General features: G+C 40.5%; 1 protein-coding gene across 1 annotated transcript in view; it reads left to right on the top strand.

Annotated features, from left to right (window-relative positions):
* Nucleotides 1–16,935, top strand: part of STAG1 (stromal antigen 1) — a 415,995-nt gene extending 399,060 nt beyond the window's left edge. Inside the window, exons 29-34 of the mRNA XM_047782999.1 lie at nucleotides 4,334–4,539; nucleotides 8,973–9,147; nucleotides 12,304–12,414; nucleotides 12,975–13,089; nucleotides 14,750–14,830; nucleotides 14,912–16,935. Coding sequence (XP_047638955.1) covers nucleotides 4,334–4,539; nucleotides 8,973–9,147; nucleotides 12,304–12,414; nucleotides 12,975–13,089; nucleotides 14,750–14,830; nucleotides 14,912–14,935 — 712 coding nt within the window. The 3' untranslated portion in view covers nucleotides 14,936–16,935. The remainder of the gene's footprint in view (nucleotides 1–4,333; nucleotides 4,540–8,972; nucleotides 9,148–12,303; nucleotides 12,415–12,974; nucleotides 13,090–14,749; nucleotides 14,831–14,911) is intronic.
* Nucleotides 16,936–20,336: the final 3,401 nt, after the last annotated feature.

Genomic DNA, 20,336 nt, shown 5'->3' with positions numbered 1-20,336 from the left:
ATTTTTCTTTTTTAATCTTTGGCATTTAACAAATTCACTGTGATGGCATCTGGTTGTAGATCTCTTTGCATTTATCCTACTTGGACTTTGTTGAGCTTTGAGGATATATAGTCATCAAATTTGGAAATAATTAGTCATTATTCCTTCAAGTTTATTTCTGGTCCTTTCTTCTCCTGGTACTCCCATTACACCTATCAGTGTACTTAATGGTATCCCATATTTCTCTCAGGCACTGTGCATTTTTCCTATCTGTTCTTCAGATTATATATCTCTTTTGATATATCTTGAAGATTACTGACTTTTCTTCTGTCAGCTCAAATCTGTTGAGCCTCTTTAGTGAATTTTTAATTCCAGTGTTGTATTATACTGTAGACTTTCTATTTGGTTCTCTTTTTTTATCACGTGGTTTTTTTTTTTTTTTTTTTTTAAGAGCTGCACCCATGGCATATGGAAGTTCCCAGGCTAGGTATCATATTGGAGCAAGAGCTGCCACCCTGTGCCACAGCCACAGCAATACAGGATCCAAGCTCATGGGAACACCAGATCCTTAACTCCCTGACCCACAACTTCATGGGATACTAGTTAAGGTTCATTACTGTTGAGCTACAAATAACAGGATATCTTATCATTTCTATCTTATTCATATTCTCTAATGAGAAACATTATTATTATGCTTTTAATTCTTTTTTGTAATGATTTTTTTCCATTATAGCTGGTTTACAGTGTTCTGTCAGTTTTCTACAGTACAGAAAAGAGACCCAGTCGCACATACATATATTATACATTCTTTTTCTCACATCATCTTCTATCATGCTCCATCACAAGTGACCAGACATAGCTCCCAGTGCAATACAGCAGAATCTCATTTCTTATCCATTCCAAAGGCAATATTTTGAGTCTATTAACCCCAGATTCCCAGTCCATTCCACTCCCTCCCCCTTGGCAACTATAAGTCTGTTCTCCAAGTCCATGAGTTTCTTTTCTGTGGAAAAGTTCATTTGTGCCATATATGAGATTCCAGATGTACGTTATATCATTTGGTATTTGTCTTTCTCTTTCTGACTGGCTTCACTTAGTATGAGAGTCCCTAGTTCCATCTGTGTTGCTGCAAATGGCATTATTTTGTTCTTTTTTATGGCTGAATAGTATTCCATTGTATATTTATACCACATCTTCTTAATCCATTCATCTGCCGATGGATATTTAGGTTGTTGCCATGTCTTGGCTATTATGAATAGTGCTGCAGTGAACATATGGGTGCATGTGTCTTTTTCGAGGAAGGTTTGGATCTGAATGTATGGCCAGGAGTGAGATTGCTGGCTCATACAGTAGTTCTATATTTAGTTTTCTGAGAAATCTCCATACTGTTCTTCCATAGTGTTTGCATCAATCTACATTCCCACCAACAGTGTAGGAGAGTTCCCTTTTCTCCACACCCTCTCCAGCATTTGTTATTTGTGGATTTATTAATGATGGCCATTCTGACTGGTGTGAGCTGGTACCTCATAGTACTTTTGATTTGCATTTCTCTGATAATCAGTGATGTTGAGCATTTTTTCATGTGCCTATTGGCCAACTGTGTATCTTCTTTGGAGAAATATCTATTCAGGTCTTTTGCCCATTTTTCAATTGGGTTGTTGGCTTTTTTTCTGTTGAGTTGTATAAGTTGTTTGTATATTTTAGAGATTAAGCCCTTCTCAGTTGCATCATCTGAAATTATTTTCTCCCATTCTGTAAGTTGTCTTTTTGGATTGTTTCATTTTGTTTTGTTTTGTTTTGTTTTATGGTTTCCTTTTCTGTACAAAAGCACGTCAGTTTGATTAGGTCCCATTGGTTTATTTTTGCTTCTATTTCTGTTGCCTTGGGAGATTGACCTAAGAAAACATTTGTAAGGGTTGGTGTAAGAAAATGTTTGCCTATGGTTCTCTTCTAGGAATTTGATGATATCTTATCTGATGTTTAAGTCTTTAAGCCATTTTGAGTTTATTTTTGTGCATGGTGTGAGGGTGTGTTCCAGTTTCATTGATTTACATGCAGCTGTCCAGTTTTCCCAGCACCACTTCCTGAAAAGTCTGTCTTTTTCCCATATTATATTCTTGCCTTCTTTGTCAAAGATTAATTGGCCGTAGGTGTCTGGGTTTATTTCTGGGCTCTCTGATCTCTTCCATTGGTCTGTATGTCTGTTTTGGTAACAGTGCCACACTGTCTTGATTACTGTGGCTCTGTAATATTGCCTGAAGTCTGGGAGAGTTATGCCTCCTGCTTGACTTTTGTTCCTCAGGATTACTTTGGCAATTCTGGGTCTTTTATGGTTCCATATAAATTTTTGAATTGTTTGTTCTAGTTCTTGCTTTTAACTCTTTAGCCATGGTTTTCTTAAGTTTGAACATATTTATAATAATTGCTTTGCCATTATGGGTCAAGTTTCTATTGCTTGGAGGTTTTTTTCCTATGTATAGGTCACATTTCCTTATTTCTTGCCTGTCTCATAATTTTTTGTTAAAAACTGAATGTTTTAGGAGTTCCCCTCATGGCGCAGTGGTTAACGAATCTGACTAGGAACCATGAGGTTGTGGGTTCGGTCCCTGCCCTTGCTCAGTGGGTTAACGATCCGGCGTTGCTGCAAGCTGTGGTGTAGGTTGCAGACGCAGCTCGGATCCTGCGTTGCTGTGGCTCTGGCGTAGGCCAGTGGCTACAGCTCCGATTCGACCCCTAGCCTGGGAACCTCCATATGCCGCGGGAGCGGCCCAAAGAAATAGCAAAAAGACCAAAAAAAAAAAAAACAAAACTGAATGTTTTAGAAGTTCCCATTGTGGCACAGCGGAAACAAATCCTACTAGTATCCATGAGGCTGCCAGGTTGATCCCTGGTCTCAGTGGGTTAATGATCTGGCATTGCCATGAGCTGTGGTGTAGGTCGCAGACATGGCTCTGATCCTAGGTTGCTGCGTCTGTGGCTGTGGCTGTGGCTTAGGCTGGCAGCTATTGCTCTGATTCAACCCCTAGCCAGAGAACTTCCTTATGCTGCAGCTGAAGCCCTAAAAAGCAAAAAAACAAAACAAAACAAAAAAAGCCTGACCATTTCAGATAATATATTGCATATGTAATACATTGTAAAATAATAATTTAGCTACTCTTTTTTTTTTTTTTTTGGTCTTTTTAGGAACACAGCCATGGCATATGCAAGTACCCAGGCTAAGGGTTGAATCAGAGTTTTAGCTGTTGGCCTACGCCACAGTCACAGTAACATGGAATCTAAGCCGTGTCTGCAACCTACCCCACAGCTCACAGCAACGCTGGGTCCTTAACCCACTGAGTCTAGCAGGGATCAAACCTGCATCCTTATGGATACTAGTCGGGTTCATTACCACAGAGCTACAATAGAAATTCCAACTTAGCTATTCTTTTTTTTTTTTTTTTTTCCCCCAGTATACCCACTCTTGATACTGATTCTCTATTCCCCCTGGAGATTGATATTATTGGTTGCTTGGTCATTTATTTGTTTAGAGACTTGTATTAACAGACTCTGTGACGTTCGTTTCTTTTGCAGTATACAGTGTCTCCTGTCCCTGCTCAGATCTTTTTTTTTCGCTTGTCAGCATAAGTCTCTTATTAATCATTGACTGAGCTTAAAACTCCTTAGGAAGTTAAATGGATGTGTGTGTGGCTTTTGAAGGTCATCACTCACAGTTCAGTGTATTTACTTTGCCCTGTGGTCAGCTAGAGGAAGGGTAGCCATGGGCCATGAACAGTCTTTCAGACTAACAGGAAATCCTATGATTTAATTTACTTATTTATTTTAACTATATTTTTTAGAGCAGTTTCACAACAAACATGAAGGCAAGGTACAGAGAATTCCCATCCCTTAGTCCCCCTGCCCCTACACATGTATAACCTCTCCCTTGATCAACATCCACTGCCAAAAAGGTTGTTTTTCTGGAGAGAGGGCATATCAAGCTCCTTACTCCACCATTCTAGAAATCCTGCCCTGGCTTAAACCTTTTAAAAGAAAATTCAATAACCTTTTTGAGCCAAACTTCTGTTTGTTTGTTTTTGAATATCGGTATTTAAAAACAAAGGAAGAAATATAGGAAGAAACATACACACACCCTTAGTAATACATTTGCCTATTCAAAAGTATTCCAGGAATATGTAAAGCAGAACCTTAAATTGTCAATCCCTCTCTTTCCAGAGGTAACCACTGTTAACAATTTAATGTGTGCCTTAAGGATTCTTCAGAACCTTCAGAGAGAGCCTCTGGTTATGTAAAAAAAATTAAATAAGTGATACATGAGCTGCTTCCATAAAAATGACTTCTTCTGTTGTGTTTCTAGTCATTCATACCTAGAAAAATTCCTTACGGAACAGATGATGGAAAGGAGAGAAGATGTGTGGCTTCCGCTCATCTCCTATAGAAATTCGTTAGTCACTGGAGGTGAAGATGATAGAATGTCTGTCAACAGTGGAAGTAGCAGCAGCAAAACCTCCTCAGTAAGGAATAAGAAAGGACGACCTCCCCTTCACAAAAAACGAGTAGAGGGTAAGTGTGCCTTTATTCTTTCTGTGAGACAAGTTGTTTGCCTCGTGTTATAAAGTGGTACATAATCTCTTTTTTTTTTTCTTTTTGCTATTTCTTTGGGCCGCTCCCACGGCATATGGAGGTTCCCAGGCTAGGAGTCAAATCAGAGCTGTAGCCACTGGCCTACGCCAGAGCCACAGCAACGTGGGATCCGAGCCGTGTCTGCAACCTACGCCACAGCTCACAGCAACGCCGGATTCTTAACCCACTGAGCAAGGGCAGGGACCGAACCTGCAACCTCATGGTTCCTAGTCAGATTCGTTAACCACTGTGCCACGACAGGAACTCCATAAATAATCTCTTGAAGCAAGATAATAACTGTTAAGCAGATTATTTCCTTGTATGTTTCATACGCACTGAGAGGTTCAAGGATATAGGTTGAATAGAAAAAGTGGGACAGAAAAGGGTTAAGGAAAAAGAAGTTGAAAAAGCATTGAACACAGAGGAAGATAGGCACAGAGTAAAAGAGCTAGAAAGGCTTATAAAATTGATTCCCATACTATAGACCTCTGATATATTAAAATTTAAAATAAGACAGTCATCATTGTTATTCTATAAAAGTGCATCCTAATATAGGAGAGATTTCTGGCACGTTAAGAGTAGAACCACCCTGAATATACCAGCACAACTTTCCATTTGGTTAGATTTATTTTTGTATATTAAAATAGTGACGGCCAAATCTGGTTTTATAACCAACATGGGCTGTGGGGAACAGGGACTTGAACTGTCATGAAAGTGTGCTCAATAATATTCATATATCTGGAGTTCCCATCGTGGCACAGTGGTTGATGAATCCGACTAGGAACCATGAGGTTGCGGGTTCGATCCCTGCCCTTGCTCAGTGGGTTAAGGATCTGGCATTGCCGTGAGCTGTGGTGTAGGTTGCAGATGCAGCTCGGATCCTGCGTTGCTGTGGCTCTGACGTAGGCTGGCAGCTACAGCTCCGATTAGACCCCTAGGCTGGGAATCTCCCATATGCCACGGGAGCGGCCCAAGAAATGGCAAAAGGACCAAAAAAAAAAAAGAAAAGAAAATATATATATACACACTCATATATCCAAAAAGACTAAAAATTGCTTTATTAAAACAAAACATTACTCTTAAACTAGGAGAAAACTCAAAGTAAAAATGCTTATTTGCTCAAATCATCTTACTCTATTTCCATATTTCTCATAATAAAATTTATTCAAACCAAGGAGGGTGGCAGTGATCTGAATTATGCTCCATTGCTTCTTTTCTATAAACTTTTATTTACCTTTCAGCCTCTCACCTCTGCTGCCTAAAAAATAGGGACTCTTCAAAAATTTTGCTGAAGTCTGTAGCAAAATTAATTAGAATATAAATCTAATGTGTCTTTCATCATTGGGAAGGCAGTAGTAACTACTGATGAAGAGTACAAACTCTTACATTCAGAGTTCTGGAATTCAGACCTGGCTTTCTCATTTTTCAGCTGTGTAACCTTTAAGCAGGTTACTTAACCTCTCTAAGCCTCAATTGCTAATCAAATGAAGGATGATCTGAGTACCCATCTGTTAGCCGCTGTGAATATTAAATGAGATACTCCCAAATAAAACACTTGGTACTCACACAGTGCCTAGCACAGTGCTTGCTACATAAGTAGCATCCAATAAATGTTAGCTGCTCTTGTCAGAATGTCAGCATCATGTAGCAATGCCCCTTACCGAGCATCAGTCAGTGGATTAAGCTACTCTCTTTCGAAAAGAAAGATTTAAAAATATTTACAGAATTTATGTTAAAGTTTAAGATTTCCTTTCAAGTTTCAGGTTTGGGACTTAGAATCTCTTTGGTCCAGAGAATGAAAATACAAAACCCTTTCTTTATGGTATAGGATCCTGAACTTTTTTCTAAAGAATGATTCCAGTCTTTTCCTTTGAAAATATCTTCTAAAACAGCCTCTATCAGGATGTCCTGCATCTTTTTATCTATCTATATTTTTTTCTGCTCACAACTTTTCTTATATGTAATATTCATATTAGTCAACATTCATCAGATCCTTGCTATGTACCAGGAATATGTTTTATGTGCATATATCACTTATTTATTGACTAATATTTGTAAAGTACTTAGGTCAGTTCCTGGCACATAATAAATGCCATTTAGATATTTTATAAATCAGTTCTGAGTTCAACACTATTACCCAGATTTTACACAGAAGAAACAAAGGCTTAGAGAATGTAGCTTTCCAATTATCTATCCCCTAATGGAGCAGTTAGTATTATTATCCTGAGGACCAAGAGAAGCATATATGAACTAGATAAACTAATTTAGTACTCATTAAATTGCAAAAGAAGTAAACTTGCTCTGTATCAGTTTCACATTTATCAAGTAACTAAGGAAACTTACATGCTCAGGACCCTTAGGCAACAGAGTTTCATCTGCTTAGGATGAAAATGAGAAAGCTTTGCAAGAAATGTTTTCACTGAGGAATCTTATTAGGGGTTAAGAGGATCTTTCAAGAAGAGTGAGTTCTTTATTTATTCAGCAAGTCTTCAAGCACCTTCCTAAGAACTGTGCTAGGTGCTGGAGGTTAGGTATTAATAAAAAGAATTCATAGCACAGAAAGGGAGACAGATAAGCAGGCAGTTTCATTTCAGCATAGTGAGTGCTTTGATGGGCCAAAAAGATTCTCTGGGAACTCAGAGGGAGTGACCAAACTCATGAATCAGGGAAGATTTTTTTGGAAAAGATGACATGTAGTAGAGAGCTGAAAGATGGTTCTTACCAGATTAGGAACCTAAATGAGGGAGTGCCCTTGTGGAGCATCAGGTTAAGGATCCAGCATTGTCACTGCTGTAGCACGGGTTTGATCCCTGGCCTGGAAACTTCCACGTGCCTCCGGAGCAGCGTGCTCCCCCCCCCCCAAAAAAAGAACATAAATGATGCCATTCTTATAATCATAAAATTTTAAGTGCAGAGAATAAAAGTTTTGAATTAAACATTGAATGAAAAGTGGCATAAATAAAAGAAAACAAAACATATCTTTGCTAAGAAGAAATTCAGTAGTTGAGCTTCAGATCTGTAGAATGACCTTAACCAGACAATAGTTAGGTATTTCCCGGAACAAAAAAGCCTATCCAGAACTTATATTTTAGAGAGAATACACTGAGAGAGAAAGAATTCTTGATGGCAAAGGAGAAACCTCCCATGCACCAGCATCTCTGCAACTTAGGGAGGAAAAACAGTGAGAGTCATACTATATTTTGTGATTAAAATTCTTCAGAAGGTAATACATAGCCATAGCAGTAATCCTTTTTTTGAGTCTTCCTATGTCAAGAAAATGTAGTGACCCTTGAACAAATAGGGTAGGAGGAGAGTTAGAGGCACTAACCGCCTACGCAGTTGAAAATCCGTATTGCTCTATAGTACATATGCATGGTTCCACATCTGGGGTTTCAGACACTTGCAGGTCGTGTAATACTGAAGTACGTATTTATTGAAAAAATCCACATATAAATGGACTTATGCAGTTCAAACCTTATTGTTCAAGGGTCAAGTGTAATTTAGAATTTCTGTAGAGAGAACTTTATAATTACATACTATTTTATCAGGATTTAGTTTAGGTGTGCAAATAATGCTGTAAATAATCATTTAATCTGTTCAAATCTATAAATGATCTTCAGAAAAAAGAGAAAAATAGTTCCTGGTCTCATGAAGAAACTTAAATATAATTACAGGGATAAAATACATATACACACACACACACGACAAATCACCTGCCAATGCAGGACAGTGTATAATTAAGCCCTAAGCGAGCAGGAATTTCCTCTAGAAGCTAAAAAAGAATGGTAACTGGGGGCTGGAAGGGGGGGTGACCAAGGAAGGCTTTCCTGAAGAGGTAGAACTTAGAGGCATGAAAACAGTAAGTCCTCAACCCATTTCCACAAGTATGACTTGGCAAAAGTTATTTCTCTGGTGACTAGTGCCTAATTGTGCAACAGGATTTGCCGATTTCTCAGTAAAAGCCAGCCAAACTAAGTGCTTCTGCGTGCCATATGAGACCCATTAAATAGACTGTTTATTGCTGGAGCAAAGGAAGGTAGAGGGGGGGTCTCTAGCTGGCCACATTGTTTACCTTCTACAAGGGATTAATTCTCTAGAGATGGTTGAACTTGGAAGAGATGATAACATTTGATGGTTACATTTAATCCTTACAACTCAGTGAGGTCAGGTAATAACATCCCCATTTTCTGTATGAGAAAGATGAATTTTGGAAGTTTAGTAACTTATACAAAGTCACACAAGTGAGTGTTATAACTGGAATTCAAACACCTAGGCAGTCTATTCCAGAGCCTTGCTCTTCAAGTCTGTGCTGTAACTTCTACCATAGTTAATATCATCCATGACATTCTCTGACTCGAACTGGAATTTTACAGATGAAAGCCTGGATAATACGTGGCTGAACAGAACTGACACCATGATTCAGACTCCTGGTCCCCTGCCGGCACCACAACTCACCTCCACTGTACTTCGGGAGAATAGCCGGCCCATGGGAGAGCAGATTCAGGAGCCTGAGTCTGAACATGGTTCTGAACCTGACTTTTTACACAAGTAAGTAGTAAAAAATCATTTTCTTAGCATAATACCTTCAGCTCTTGAAGTAAGAAAAAATATTTCATCCAAGCATATTTCATGAAAAAACAAAGCCATAAATAGAGTTTAAATAATTTATATTAGAAGATACATAATAAGTCTGCAAAACACATGCCATTATCAGTTCCTTAAAGTTCAGAGATCTTTCAGTGCGTTGTGTCTCACTAAGTGCTAATTTCATTTGGAGTTTGCAGATTCACCGGGCAGGTCTGTTTCTTCTCAGAGATTTGCCAAGAACACATGCAGTCTTACTTCCTTGGCAAGAGAGCCTGAGTATCTGCTAAGGTTGTTCCTAGTCTGAACACCAAATAGACTGTGTATTACTTTTATCTTCTGTTTAATCAATAGTACTTTGTCTTGGTTAAGCTTATGTTTTAAACTCGAACTGTTCATAGATTAAGAATTATTAAAATAGTGATAAATTCTGAGAATAGTTGCCCTTTCTCTAAGAGAGAATTAGTTTCTACCTTTTCCCACACTAGCAATTAAAATGTTTTGTAGTACTACAACTCTGAAAATTGTGGCAAAGGCAGGTTGATGGCATGATTTTTACTATAAAAAACCTTTGTTGTTTTCCATTTGACCTTGAAGGTCTCTTAGCTCCTCACTTGTGTTTCTGGTCATATTAGCATGATTCTGTGAATTACTCTGATGAATGAGAGAATTCTCACTTGATCTCAAAAAATTTAGGTTGAAAATGTTAAGAAGCAGTGTTAGAGGTATTCAGATCCTGGGTTTTCATAGGGAATCTTCGCTTTGAGGATCTATCTTCTCCAAACTTGAAAGAATAATCATTGTCAGCCATGGCATAGCTGGGCATTCTTAGAGGGTAGTTTGCCTGCAACCAGCATCCCACTCCACTTCCTGGGGGTAGGGATGGAGATCACGCAGGGCCCTCCTAATTTGAGCAGCCTGCCTTGCTTCCCTGACCTTACCATGTCAGTGCTTCCTGGTTGTGGTCTTGAAACTGACAGGATTAATGGCCTGAACCTAGCCAGAACACAGATTGGGACTTGAATCCACGTGCCAGGACTTGAACCCAGCCTAAACCCAGATTGGGACTTGAACCCAAGGGTTTTTTTGTTGTTGTTTTGTTTTGTTTTGCCTTTCTCTAAGGCCGCACCCGCAGCATATGGAGGTTCCCAGGCTCGGGGTCTAATGGGAGCTGTAGCCACTGGCCTACGCCAGAGCCCCAGCAACGCCAGATCCAAGCCGAGTCTGCGACCTACAGCACAGCTCACAGCAACGCCAGATCCTTAAACCACTGAGCGAGTGAGGCAAGGGTTCAAACACACAACCTCATGGTTCCTTGGCAGATTCCTTAATCACTGAGCCATGACGGGAACTCCCGAACCCAAGGTTTTAAATTAGAATCACTCACCCTGTGTCTGGACTCACTGAGGTTCAGGTTCTTCATGTCTCAGCACAGAAGGAATTCAGTGAGAGACAAAGTGATAGGCAAGAAATAGATTTATTAGGATAGGACACTTGTGAGAGATTCAAGAGAGCAGGCACGAAAGCTCTGCCCTGAGGAGCTACAGTTTTATCATCCAAGGGGAGTAAGGGTTGGAAAAGCCTACCTCTTCCTTTCTGGAAGTAGCAGCTCCTCTTTAGTATCCCTTAAGGTATGTATTCAAATCCAAAGAAGGGTGGTCCTCAAACTCTTGCCCTTGGTCTGAATATGAATGTAGGCCTAATCCCATCCCCACACCCAACGACCTGAGGCAGTTCTCAAGGCTCCGCTAATGAAGCAAACCTGCCTTGTTCTGATGGCTTTTTTGAGCAATTTATTTACTTACAGCCATCTCCCAATGCCCCCTAAGTTTCTCTCCTTATCTGTGGTCCTTTACTGGGACTTCTAAAACTACCTGTGTCTACTTCATCCCTATCAGTCTGTCATCTTTTCCTTGTTATAGGTTTATAGGTTGAATCAAGGTGGTAGCCTGCGCATAATATAGACAGCTGCTTCGCGAGAACTTCATGTGGCAGATAGTAGCTACCAAAAATCATTACAGTTTACATCATGTAAAACTCCCAAGAGGCGTATTTATGCAGGTGTGCAAATGTGCCAGTAACTACAGAGCACAGTTGAAGATTTGGTCCAACATGTACCTAACTCCAAATCTCCTCAGAAGGACAGAGAAAACATGTTATCTACCCTTTCTTGTTCACAGCTCTGGAGAGCTCTGGGCCACCAGGCCAACATCATTCCTGTCCCTTAGGGGACTGAGTGTCTAGCTAGGAGCACTTCTTAAGTAGACCAACAGCTGGATACAGAAGTCTGAGAAGTGTACTTGTTTAGCAAGGATTTGGGATATGAAGCTGATAATTTAAGCACCTATAGGGGAAGAAAAGATTTTCCTCAACCCTCATAGGACCCCTGGCTGGGTCTGAAAATTAAACTGACAAAGATAGTTTAACAGGAGAAAAGCATACAAATTTTATTAAATGTTTACATGTATGTGGGAACTGCCACAAGAGAATGAGGAAGACCTCAAGAAGTGACCAGAGCAGGAAGCATTTAAATCTCTTAGACAAAGAAACAGTAAATTTATGAGGAAATGACAAGACAAACAGGTTTGGACTAGGGATAGTCCATCTAGGTCTAGGTAGTCCTCATCTTCTTCAACCAAGAGAATAGACATTAGTTTTAAAAGGGTTTGTTGTAGGTTCCTCTGGTGCCCTCTCTGGGTTGATGTCTCCAGTAAAAAAAAAAAAAGAAAGAAAGAAAGAAAAATGTATTTCCTGCCTTCAGGTAGAAAAGGGAGAAAGGGAGAACTTTTTCTGTGTTTTACTGTTTAATTGCCTTCAGCCCAAAGTAATTTTTAGCCAAAAGAGGTGTATGGGGGGGGGGGGGGCGGGGGGGATATACTCTGATTACCTTCACACCTAACAGCCAGCTTCTCTTGGGGACTTTGGGTTCTCCAGTTTACTGCCATTTCTGCAAAGGCCAGTAAAATGATCTTTGAAAATGATCTCACCTTTGGCCGTGGATAAATCCAGCTAATCCCCCTCCATGGGGGATTAGGCCAGCAAACTATGGTATTAGCATGGGACTGATTAGCTAAGTTCATCATCTTTTACCACAGGATGAATAATAGTATCCTCTCTTAGTCCTCAGATGCAGATCTCTTGGTTAGGCCAGCCAAAATTGGAAGACTTAAATCGCAAGGACAGAACAGGAATGAACTACATGAAAGTGCGAACTGGAGTAAGACATGCTGTGTAAGTGTAACATCAAGTGTCACAAGAGCGCTATGACTACATGATGCTGGCCATTTTGTATCATGACTTGGGCTTCTCTGATGTTTGGTCTTAGGAGTTACAATCATAGTTCAGGATATGCTATGCGATATAGGCTAGGAATGGAGGGCTTGGGCTCTGGAGGCTTTCAGCATTTATTCCTAGTGTTGCCACTTGCCAGCTGTGTGGCCTTAGGTAAGCTCTAAAACCTCTGTGGTTCCAGTTCTTCATTTGTGAATGAGAAAATAATAGTACCAGTCACTTAAGAGTTTTGTGGAAATTGACATATAGCTAAATAAATGTTAGCTGGTAATATTGTTAAATAATACTTCCTTCTGATGAGTTGAGATAAAATCTTGAGTGAGCCAAATGAATGTTCCTTAATTACCTTAGAGTTCAGTATCAAATTAGTGAGTACACAAATTAATGCAGTCTCTAGGTTATAATTGGAAAGTGTGCTTTCATTGGTTAGAAGACCCAGTGTAAGAACTAGGACTCCAAATTCTATGCGCCTGAATAGCTGACTGCTTTCTCCTTATCAGTCGGGGCCTAATGGAGGAAGATGCAGAGCCCATCTTTGAAGATGTGATGATGTCATCCCGGAGCCAGTTAGAAGACATGAATGAAGAATTTGAAGACACCATGGTTATTGACCTGGTAAGGAAGTTCAGTATGTTCTTTTTCTGTTAAAACGTGTGAAGGTATTGGTATAAGGTGGTGCTTTTATTTTCAGTGCTCTGTGAGAAGAGGAGGCAGAGGAGGAACACTGACCAAGAGGGCAGCACTTACGGGCATTTGGATGAGCTTGTATTTTTCAGGCCTGCTTTCAAAGCAGTCAAATTTTGAATTCTGACAATAACAGGAACTGATTCCTTCTTGTTACCTTCATGAAAAAGAGCTCATACTAGATCTTTGAGTATAGCATGTGCATCTGGCCTCCTGCATTTTAAATTGGAATCTGACAACATATGCTGCTCCAACTTATCAACCAGATGCAGAATATGGATCTTATTTGTTGTTTAGTTGTGAAAAGATATGTTTAATATAAGGAAATCTGCATATGGACTAAGTAAGGTGATACTAGAATTAACAACTTTGTTGGAAATAGTAATACAAGGTAGTTATGTTTTAAGTTTCCATGTGTTAAGAGATACACACTGAAGTAGTCACGGGGGAATGGCATGGAAAAGACCAGGAGAGTCAGTGCAACAAGACTGGCCAAATGTTTGACAGTTGTTGAAGGTGGGTGATGGGTGCATGGGGGCTCCCCATACTGCTTTCCTAGTGTTTTAACTTGCTAGACTGCTAAAAATTACCATTGACTGGGTGGCTTAAACAAATTTACTTTCTCACACTTGTGAAGGCTAGAAGTCTGAGATCAAGGTGTCAGCAAAATTGATTTCATTCTGAGGACTCTTGACTTGTAGATGGCCATCTTTTCCCTTTATCTTCACGTGATCTTTCCTCTTAAACACATGATGTTTAAGGACATGGACTGTATTGGATTAGAACCCACCCACATGATCTTTTGCCTCAATCACCTCTTTAAAACACCCTGTCTCCAAATACAGTCATATTCTGTGGTCCAGGGATTAGGACTTCAACATATTTAGGGGGACATAATTTACCCACAACATTCTACTTTGTGTATTTTGAATTTTCCATAATGAAAAGATTTAGTAAGAAATATAAATGAGTTCCCGTCGTGGCTCAGTGGTTAACGAATCCGACTAGAACCATGAGGTTGCCGGTTTGATCCCTAGCCTTGCTCAGTGGGTTAAGGATCTGGCGTTGCCGTGAGCTGTGGTGTAGGTTGCAGACGTGGCTCTGGCGTAGGCCAGTGGCTACAGCTCTGATTCAACCCCCTAGCCTGGAAACCTCCATAAGAAATGGCAAAAAAGACAAAAAAAATGTAAATGAGACCACACCACCCAAATCTGTAATCTCCCTCAACCTGCCCAACAGTAGCTCTCCATCTACCTGCTTGGGGAATTGAGTGAAGTTTCATCACCTAGTGTTTGATCAGTTCTTATAAAAATTCTATGATTGAAAGGTATGTTCTTTGTTTATATGCCCCAAAATGACTTATATGCATTTACACATAAGTTGAAAGCCTTTTTTTGATCTAAGTGATAATTAAAAGCTACACAGTTATATTTTTTTAATGTATGTTCTGTAAAATCCAGAATCTTTTCCTTTCAAAATTGATCCTAACAGTTCTTTATATTTGTTACCATTAGAAATATTAGCTGATTATCACAGTTCATTGTCCTAATGACTCTCAGGAAAAAATTAAGTATCTGGCTTCTCTTTCCAGCCCCCATCAAGAAATCGGCGAGAGAGAGCTGAGCTGAGGCCAGATTTCTTTGATTCTGCAGCTATCATAGAAGACGATTCAGTAATTGTTAAATTATTACTTTTCTATTATGGTTTCTGTTTTATTTATGCATGAAGTTAACAACCGTTTCATTTTTCCTAGGGATTTGGAATGCCTATGTTCTGAAGTCTGAAGAAAATTTACAAATCTGGAACTCTATTATTTAGAGCTAGAGGCCTATATACTGTGATAGCTTGTATGGGGAAAAAAACACTTTTGATGTGATCTGATTTTTTAATCAAATGATTGAGGTCAATCCCTTTTTGCAGTGACAGAAGAGGAGCATGTAAATTACGCAAGGGAATGTTGGTGAATGTCACCTCAGAAAGACTGACCTGAAAAATCATTTGTGTCCCATTATTGGACTTATCCCAATACAGATGTGTGTGTTTTTCTGGAGGGAGGAAGAAATTTTAAATTTTTAAAACAGCTGACAAGATAAACACTGTTATACACCTGTTTTATGAAAACTCAGCATTGAGTAAAAAAAAAAAAATATTTTTAACTTTATTTTCCTGTTGTACAATTTAAAAACCGTTTTAACATTTTGCCTTTTTATGTTTTAAAAGCTAACCATTTTTATTAAACCTATGAGTAAGCAGCTCATCCTAATTGCCGAAGAGTGTTTTGGAGCTCACTGGATTTGGTTGACCTTGTGGAATATAGAAACATGGAGGAGCAGAATACTGACAAGCTAAGATGAAATTCCGACAGTGCATCTCTGCCAAAAACCACACACCCTCTGTGGATATGGATATGAATTCCCAGATTTTATATACTCTTGAATAAAAAGGTTTATTTTTATTTATAAGGGGGCATAAAATAAGAAATGTCCATGCAGCCATTTTTTCCAACAGATGCTGTACACACCATTCATTTTATATAGAATAGGGAGACTCAAATACAGTACATTTTCTATTGGTATTTGTTCTGTGCATTTTTAGCAACTTCTACCAGCAAATAAAGTATTCTCAGTAAAACAAAAATGGTTCTCAAGTTATCAGTTTGCTGTTTTTACCACTTATTTCATGCCCTTCCAAATTCAAGTTACATGGACTTCCTTTTCCTTAAAAAGATAATCATGAAGAACTTCTTCACCATTCAAACGTAATTTTAAGTGTAACATAACCGTGTCTACTTCCCATGCACTTAATACCCTATGCACTAATTTTGTGAATTAAGTTTACCAATTATAGAAGTATGTGCTGCCTAGAAGTCTGTGCTTAGAGGGTGAAGTTCTTAAGCTTACCTTGAAATACAGCTACATTTCAGTGTTAAATGTGCATATTAAGAAAAATTCTTTGGGGGAAATTTTGAATCTTCAGGACAGACAGCCCAGTGGTTTAGAGTTACATTCTGCTTAGACTTTTGACTTGCTGCTACTGTTATTTTTTAAAGCCCACTTAGCTTCTTCCTTCCTGATTTCTAAAGTAAGCCTCAATATCCAAACCAATCCATCCACAGCTGTTTCTGGGGTGGTTTTTAAAGGAGCTGCAACAGAAGGATGAGGCTTTCCCTTTTTACCAAAAAATAAAAGCATTAAAAAAAAAAAAAAATCTGTGCAGCCAATGACTATCTTTTATGTAGAAAAAGCAAAATGGATATTTTATTCATCCTTTTAGTAAACAAACTTTTCTCAACATTTGTACAGTTCTGAAAAAATCTTGGTCACCAAAAATGTTTTATCTGTGAATTTAGTAATTGCTAGGCTCCAGTTAGGGGGGCTGGGGTCTCACTTTCTTCCAGAAACGTGAGTTTCACTGGAAGTGAAGGGGCAGGAATGACTGGACTGTCCACCACGCCAGCCCTGTCCACCTGTGGTTCTGGCCAGGGAGCAAGCTGGGAAGTGCCCTGGCACCTGCACAGATTGATCCTTTGCTTGAGTTTCATGTGGAAAACAGATGCTTAGAATTGTAGACTACCACGCAACGGGAAAGGCTTAATATCTACTCCAATGGGTTTCCAGTTCAGTTTGAAGTCAATCGAATTTTTGTATTTTCAGTGTCTCCTTGATTGGTTTTGCTAGTAATTCTGTAAATTGTACATTTGCAATATGAGGTTTTTTTCCTTTTGTACAATTTGAAACTGATGCTTCACCTTTCCTTTAATAAACTATTCAAAATCAGGCTTGTGGTAGTCATCCTATTGTTCCTACTAGGTAAAACTGTAAAAGAGGTGCTTTCTAATCCTTCTCAACAGAATGATGAGGCTTTCCCTTTTTATCAAACACTGAGAGTTTGTTCTTTCAGATAATCTGTTAAATGACAGCATATTACTATTTTACTTTTCTAAGCAAGCCGAATTTTTGGACTAGTTCATCAATTTTCTTCCATCACTTGGATATCCTTGGAGAAGGTGAGAGAGTAGCTAGGCCAAGTGGTCTGTTGATCAAGAGAAAGTCTCTCGGGGAATGAGTTTTGGAGGAGGCATTCAGGCACTATCAACAGGTCTAAAGCGTGGGTCTTCCCCCACCAGAAATCCAGACCCTGCACTAATATGCATGGGTGCCCCCTAGCAGTGCCTTCAAAGACGACTTGTATTCTACATGGCTGCTAAAGAAAGTGAGGGGTTCTCTTGACACTGGTGCCTGAAGTCGCTGAAAAAAATCATACTCTATACTTTATGGGCCAGGCTATGTTCATTCTTTGGGCCATGTTCATTAGATGGCCTAAGATGTCTGTGCAGAAGAGTCAGGGATGCATGGGATAAATCAGGTGAGTTTTCCAGGCAGCCAAGGAGGGAAGGTGATGAGGATGAGTCTCTGACAGCTCATTTTGAAGGTTATACGCTTATGAGATTAGACCAGGGCTTTACCCATATGTGATTCTACCTTGCGACAAGCTTGCAAACCTCCCAGATGTCGCTTGACTGTGACTCTCCATTGACCCTGCTCCCAGGGAAGAATCTATCACACAAAGAACAGTGTCTTTGTGGGAAACAAAGGCTTAGTGCCTGCTCGGGCTCTTTTTTTTCTTCTCTCTCTTTATAGCCACAGTGTGTGTAAGTTCCTGGGCTTGCGGTTGAATCATAACTGCAGCTGTGGCCTTCACCACAGTCACGGCAACACCAGATCTGAGCCACATCCGCAACACACGCTGCAGCTTGCGGCAACGTCAAATCCTCAACCCACCAAGTGAAGCCGGGGCTCTTCATACCAGACAGAACTCAGGTACGGTTCCTGCCCTACCCCTGTACATGCCTTGCTCTCCAGGGGCCTATCACTTCTTGAAGAACAGCTTTCTGCTCCCAAGCACATAAAGGAGGCATTTCTCATCACAAGGACAGTAGGGGCATGGTCAGTACCTACCTAAGGCCACCACATCTGCCCAAATGTGCTGGCTGTACTCCAGAGAGGCCCCAGACTGAGACACTGCCCACTAAGCGGCCACTGCTTGTGCATAGAATGGAGATCCGTTTCAATGCTGACAGGAGCAAGAACATGAGGACCAGTTCCACTGAAATAAACCACAGCTCTCCAGAAATCTTTGTGAACCAGAAGGACATAAAATATTCACATTCTCAAAAGAGGTAAAGTCTAGATTGGTTAACAACTCTATCAAGTGTGTTAACTCGGTATACTGGGTGAGTGTCCTTTACAGGCTTCTCTGGCTGGGCAAACCATATCTAAAGCACCAGCAAAAAGCATCAGTGTGTCCAGAGGCAGCTAACTGGGCTGGGAAGACCAAGACATGGTCAGAAGAGAAGGTGGAAAAACCTGATGCAAACACAAGCACTGGAAGGCTGCATCATGGATGTGCATGCTCCTCGTTACTCCAGCAGCTCAACAAGAAAATTCTTAACTCATCATGCAGGAGGTAGGAGGGCTTTCCAAACTTAGTAGCTCTTTGGGTTGGGCCAGTCACAGGTGGAACAGACCATTGCCTTTCTCACTCCAGTCTTCTGGGGTTCAGATCCCAGCTTTGCCACTCGTTAGCCATGTGGCTTAGTACAAATTTGTTTACTTAAGGCAGGGACAGTTACAGAAGGACACTCACTGTGCCTCCTACCTCCATACAATTCCTTTGGTCTAAAGACAGACACTTGACAGCACTCTGCCAGTACACCCAAGTCCTCTCTGGGTACAAGATTCAGCATTTTTCTTTGTCCCTTTAAGATGAGACCACAATTGGGAAAGGCATTCATAATAGCAGCTGATAAGACTCACTGCCACTCCCTGCCATCCAGAGAGACTGGTCTTGATGAAGCTCCTATGGCCTTACAGCTTTGTGTCTCCTTAGCCACCAGCTTGGTTTCTAGGTAGGCCAAATCCTAAGTTGGCAGACCCCACAAATCAGATTGGCTAGACAATTTTAAGCATTTAAGCAACACGCTAACCAACCTATAGGATTCTTCCCTAGCCAGGAGGCCTCTAGAAGCCCAGAAGAGCATTCCCGCTGTGGCGCAACAGGATGGGCAGCATCTCTGCTGCACCAGGACACAGGATCAACCCCCAACCCGGCACACTGGATTAAAGGATCCAATGTCGCCCACAGCAATCATTACGGCTGTGGCTCAGATCTGATCCCTGGCTTGGAAACTCCACATGCTGCAGGGTGGCCAAAAAGAAAAAAATTTAAAAGTCCAAGAGTTCCCATCATGGCTCAGTGGGAGCAGTATCCACAAGGATGCAGGTTTGATCCCTGGCCTCACTCAGTGGCTTAAAGATCCAGTGTTGACATGAGCTGTGGTATAGGTCGCAGATGTGGTTCCGATCTCACATTGCTGTGTCTGAGGCGTAGGCCGGCAGCTGTAGCTCTGATTCAACCCCTAGCCTGGGAACCTCCATATGCCACAGAAGCGGCCCTAAAAAGACCAAAAAAATTTCTTTAAGTCCAGGAGTCTGCCCCCACTCCTTCCCCAGTTCCCAATGGCTTACAGTCTTAGCGCTGGTGCCAAAGAGGAGTACAAAGAATCTCTGTCAAACATCTCTGCCCCCTAGGAACTTGCCACCTAATTAGGAAAATATGTTTCAAGCCAAGAAATGCAAGGGGGATAAGGAATGCACTATTACGTGCTCACAAAATACCTATTATAAGAGGAATTAGTTTAAGCTCACAAGTTGAGATGAACTAATGGAAAAGTCAGGCCTTTCAGCATGAGCAGATTGGAACTGCTAGGAGCAGGACAGTGTTCTAGATGGAGCTGACAGGATGCTATGTTCAGAAAACTTACTAGGTGAGCAAGAGAGACAGACCAGAACCTTCTGTGTGGGCTGCAGATATTGCAAAGTCACTATCCCCTGGAAGTGCTAAAGCAGAAAATGGCAAGAAAATGTGGGCCTGGAATTAGTCTAGTGGCGCAGAACAAGACTGCTGGCTTAGGTGGAGGAGGCCACAGAGACCAGGAGGAAGACAGTTGCAAAAGTACTCAGAGACAACTAGAATGGGAGAGTCCCATTCTCCAACTGGACAGGGAGGAAAGATGTTCAAGAAAAATAACTTCAAAGGCATAAACTGGAATGGTGGGGAGGCTTGGTGGAAATGGGCAAAGCGGGTGATAGTCACATATTAGTTTAAGTCAAGTTGAA

The sequence above is a fragment of the Phacochoerus africanus genome, chromosome 1 (genome assembly GCF_016906955.1).
Source record: "Phacochoerus africanus isolate WHEZ1 chromosome 1, ROS_Pafr_v1, whole genome shotgun sequence".
NCBI classification, from domain to species: Eukaryota; Metazoa; Chordata; class Mammalia; order Artiodactyla; family Suidae; genus Phacochoerus; species Phacochoerus africanus.
This window is presented reverse-complemented; position numbering and strand designations above follow the sequence as displayed.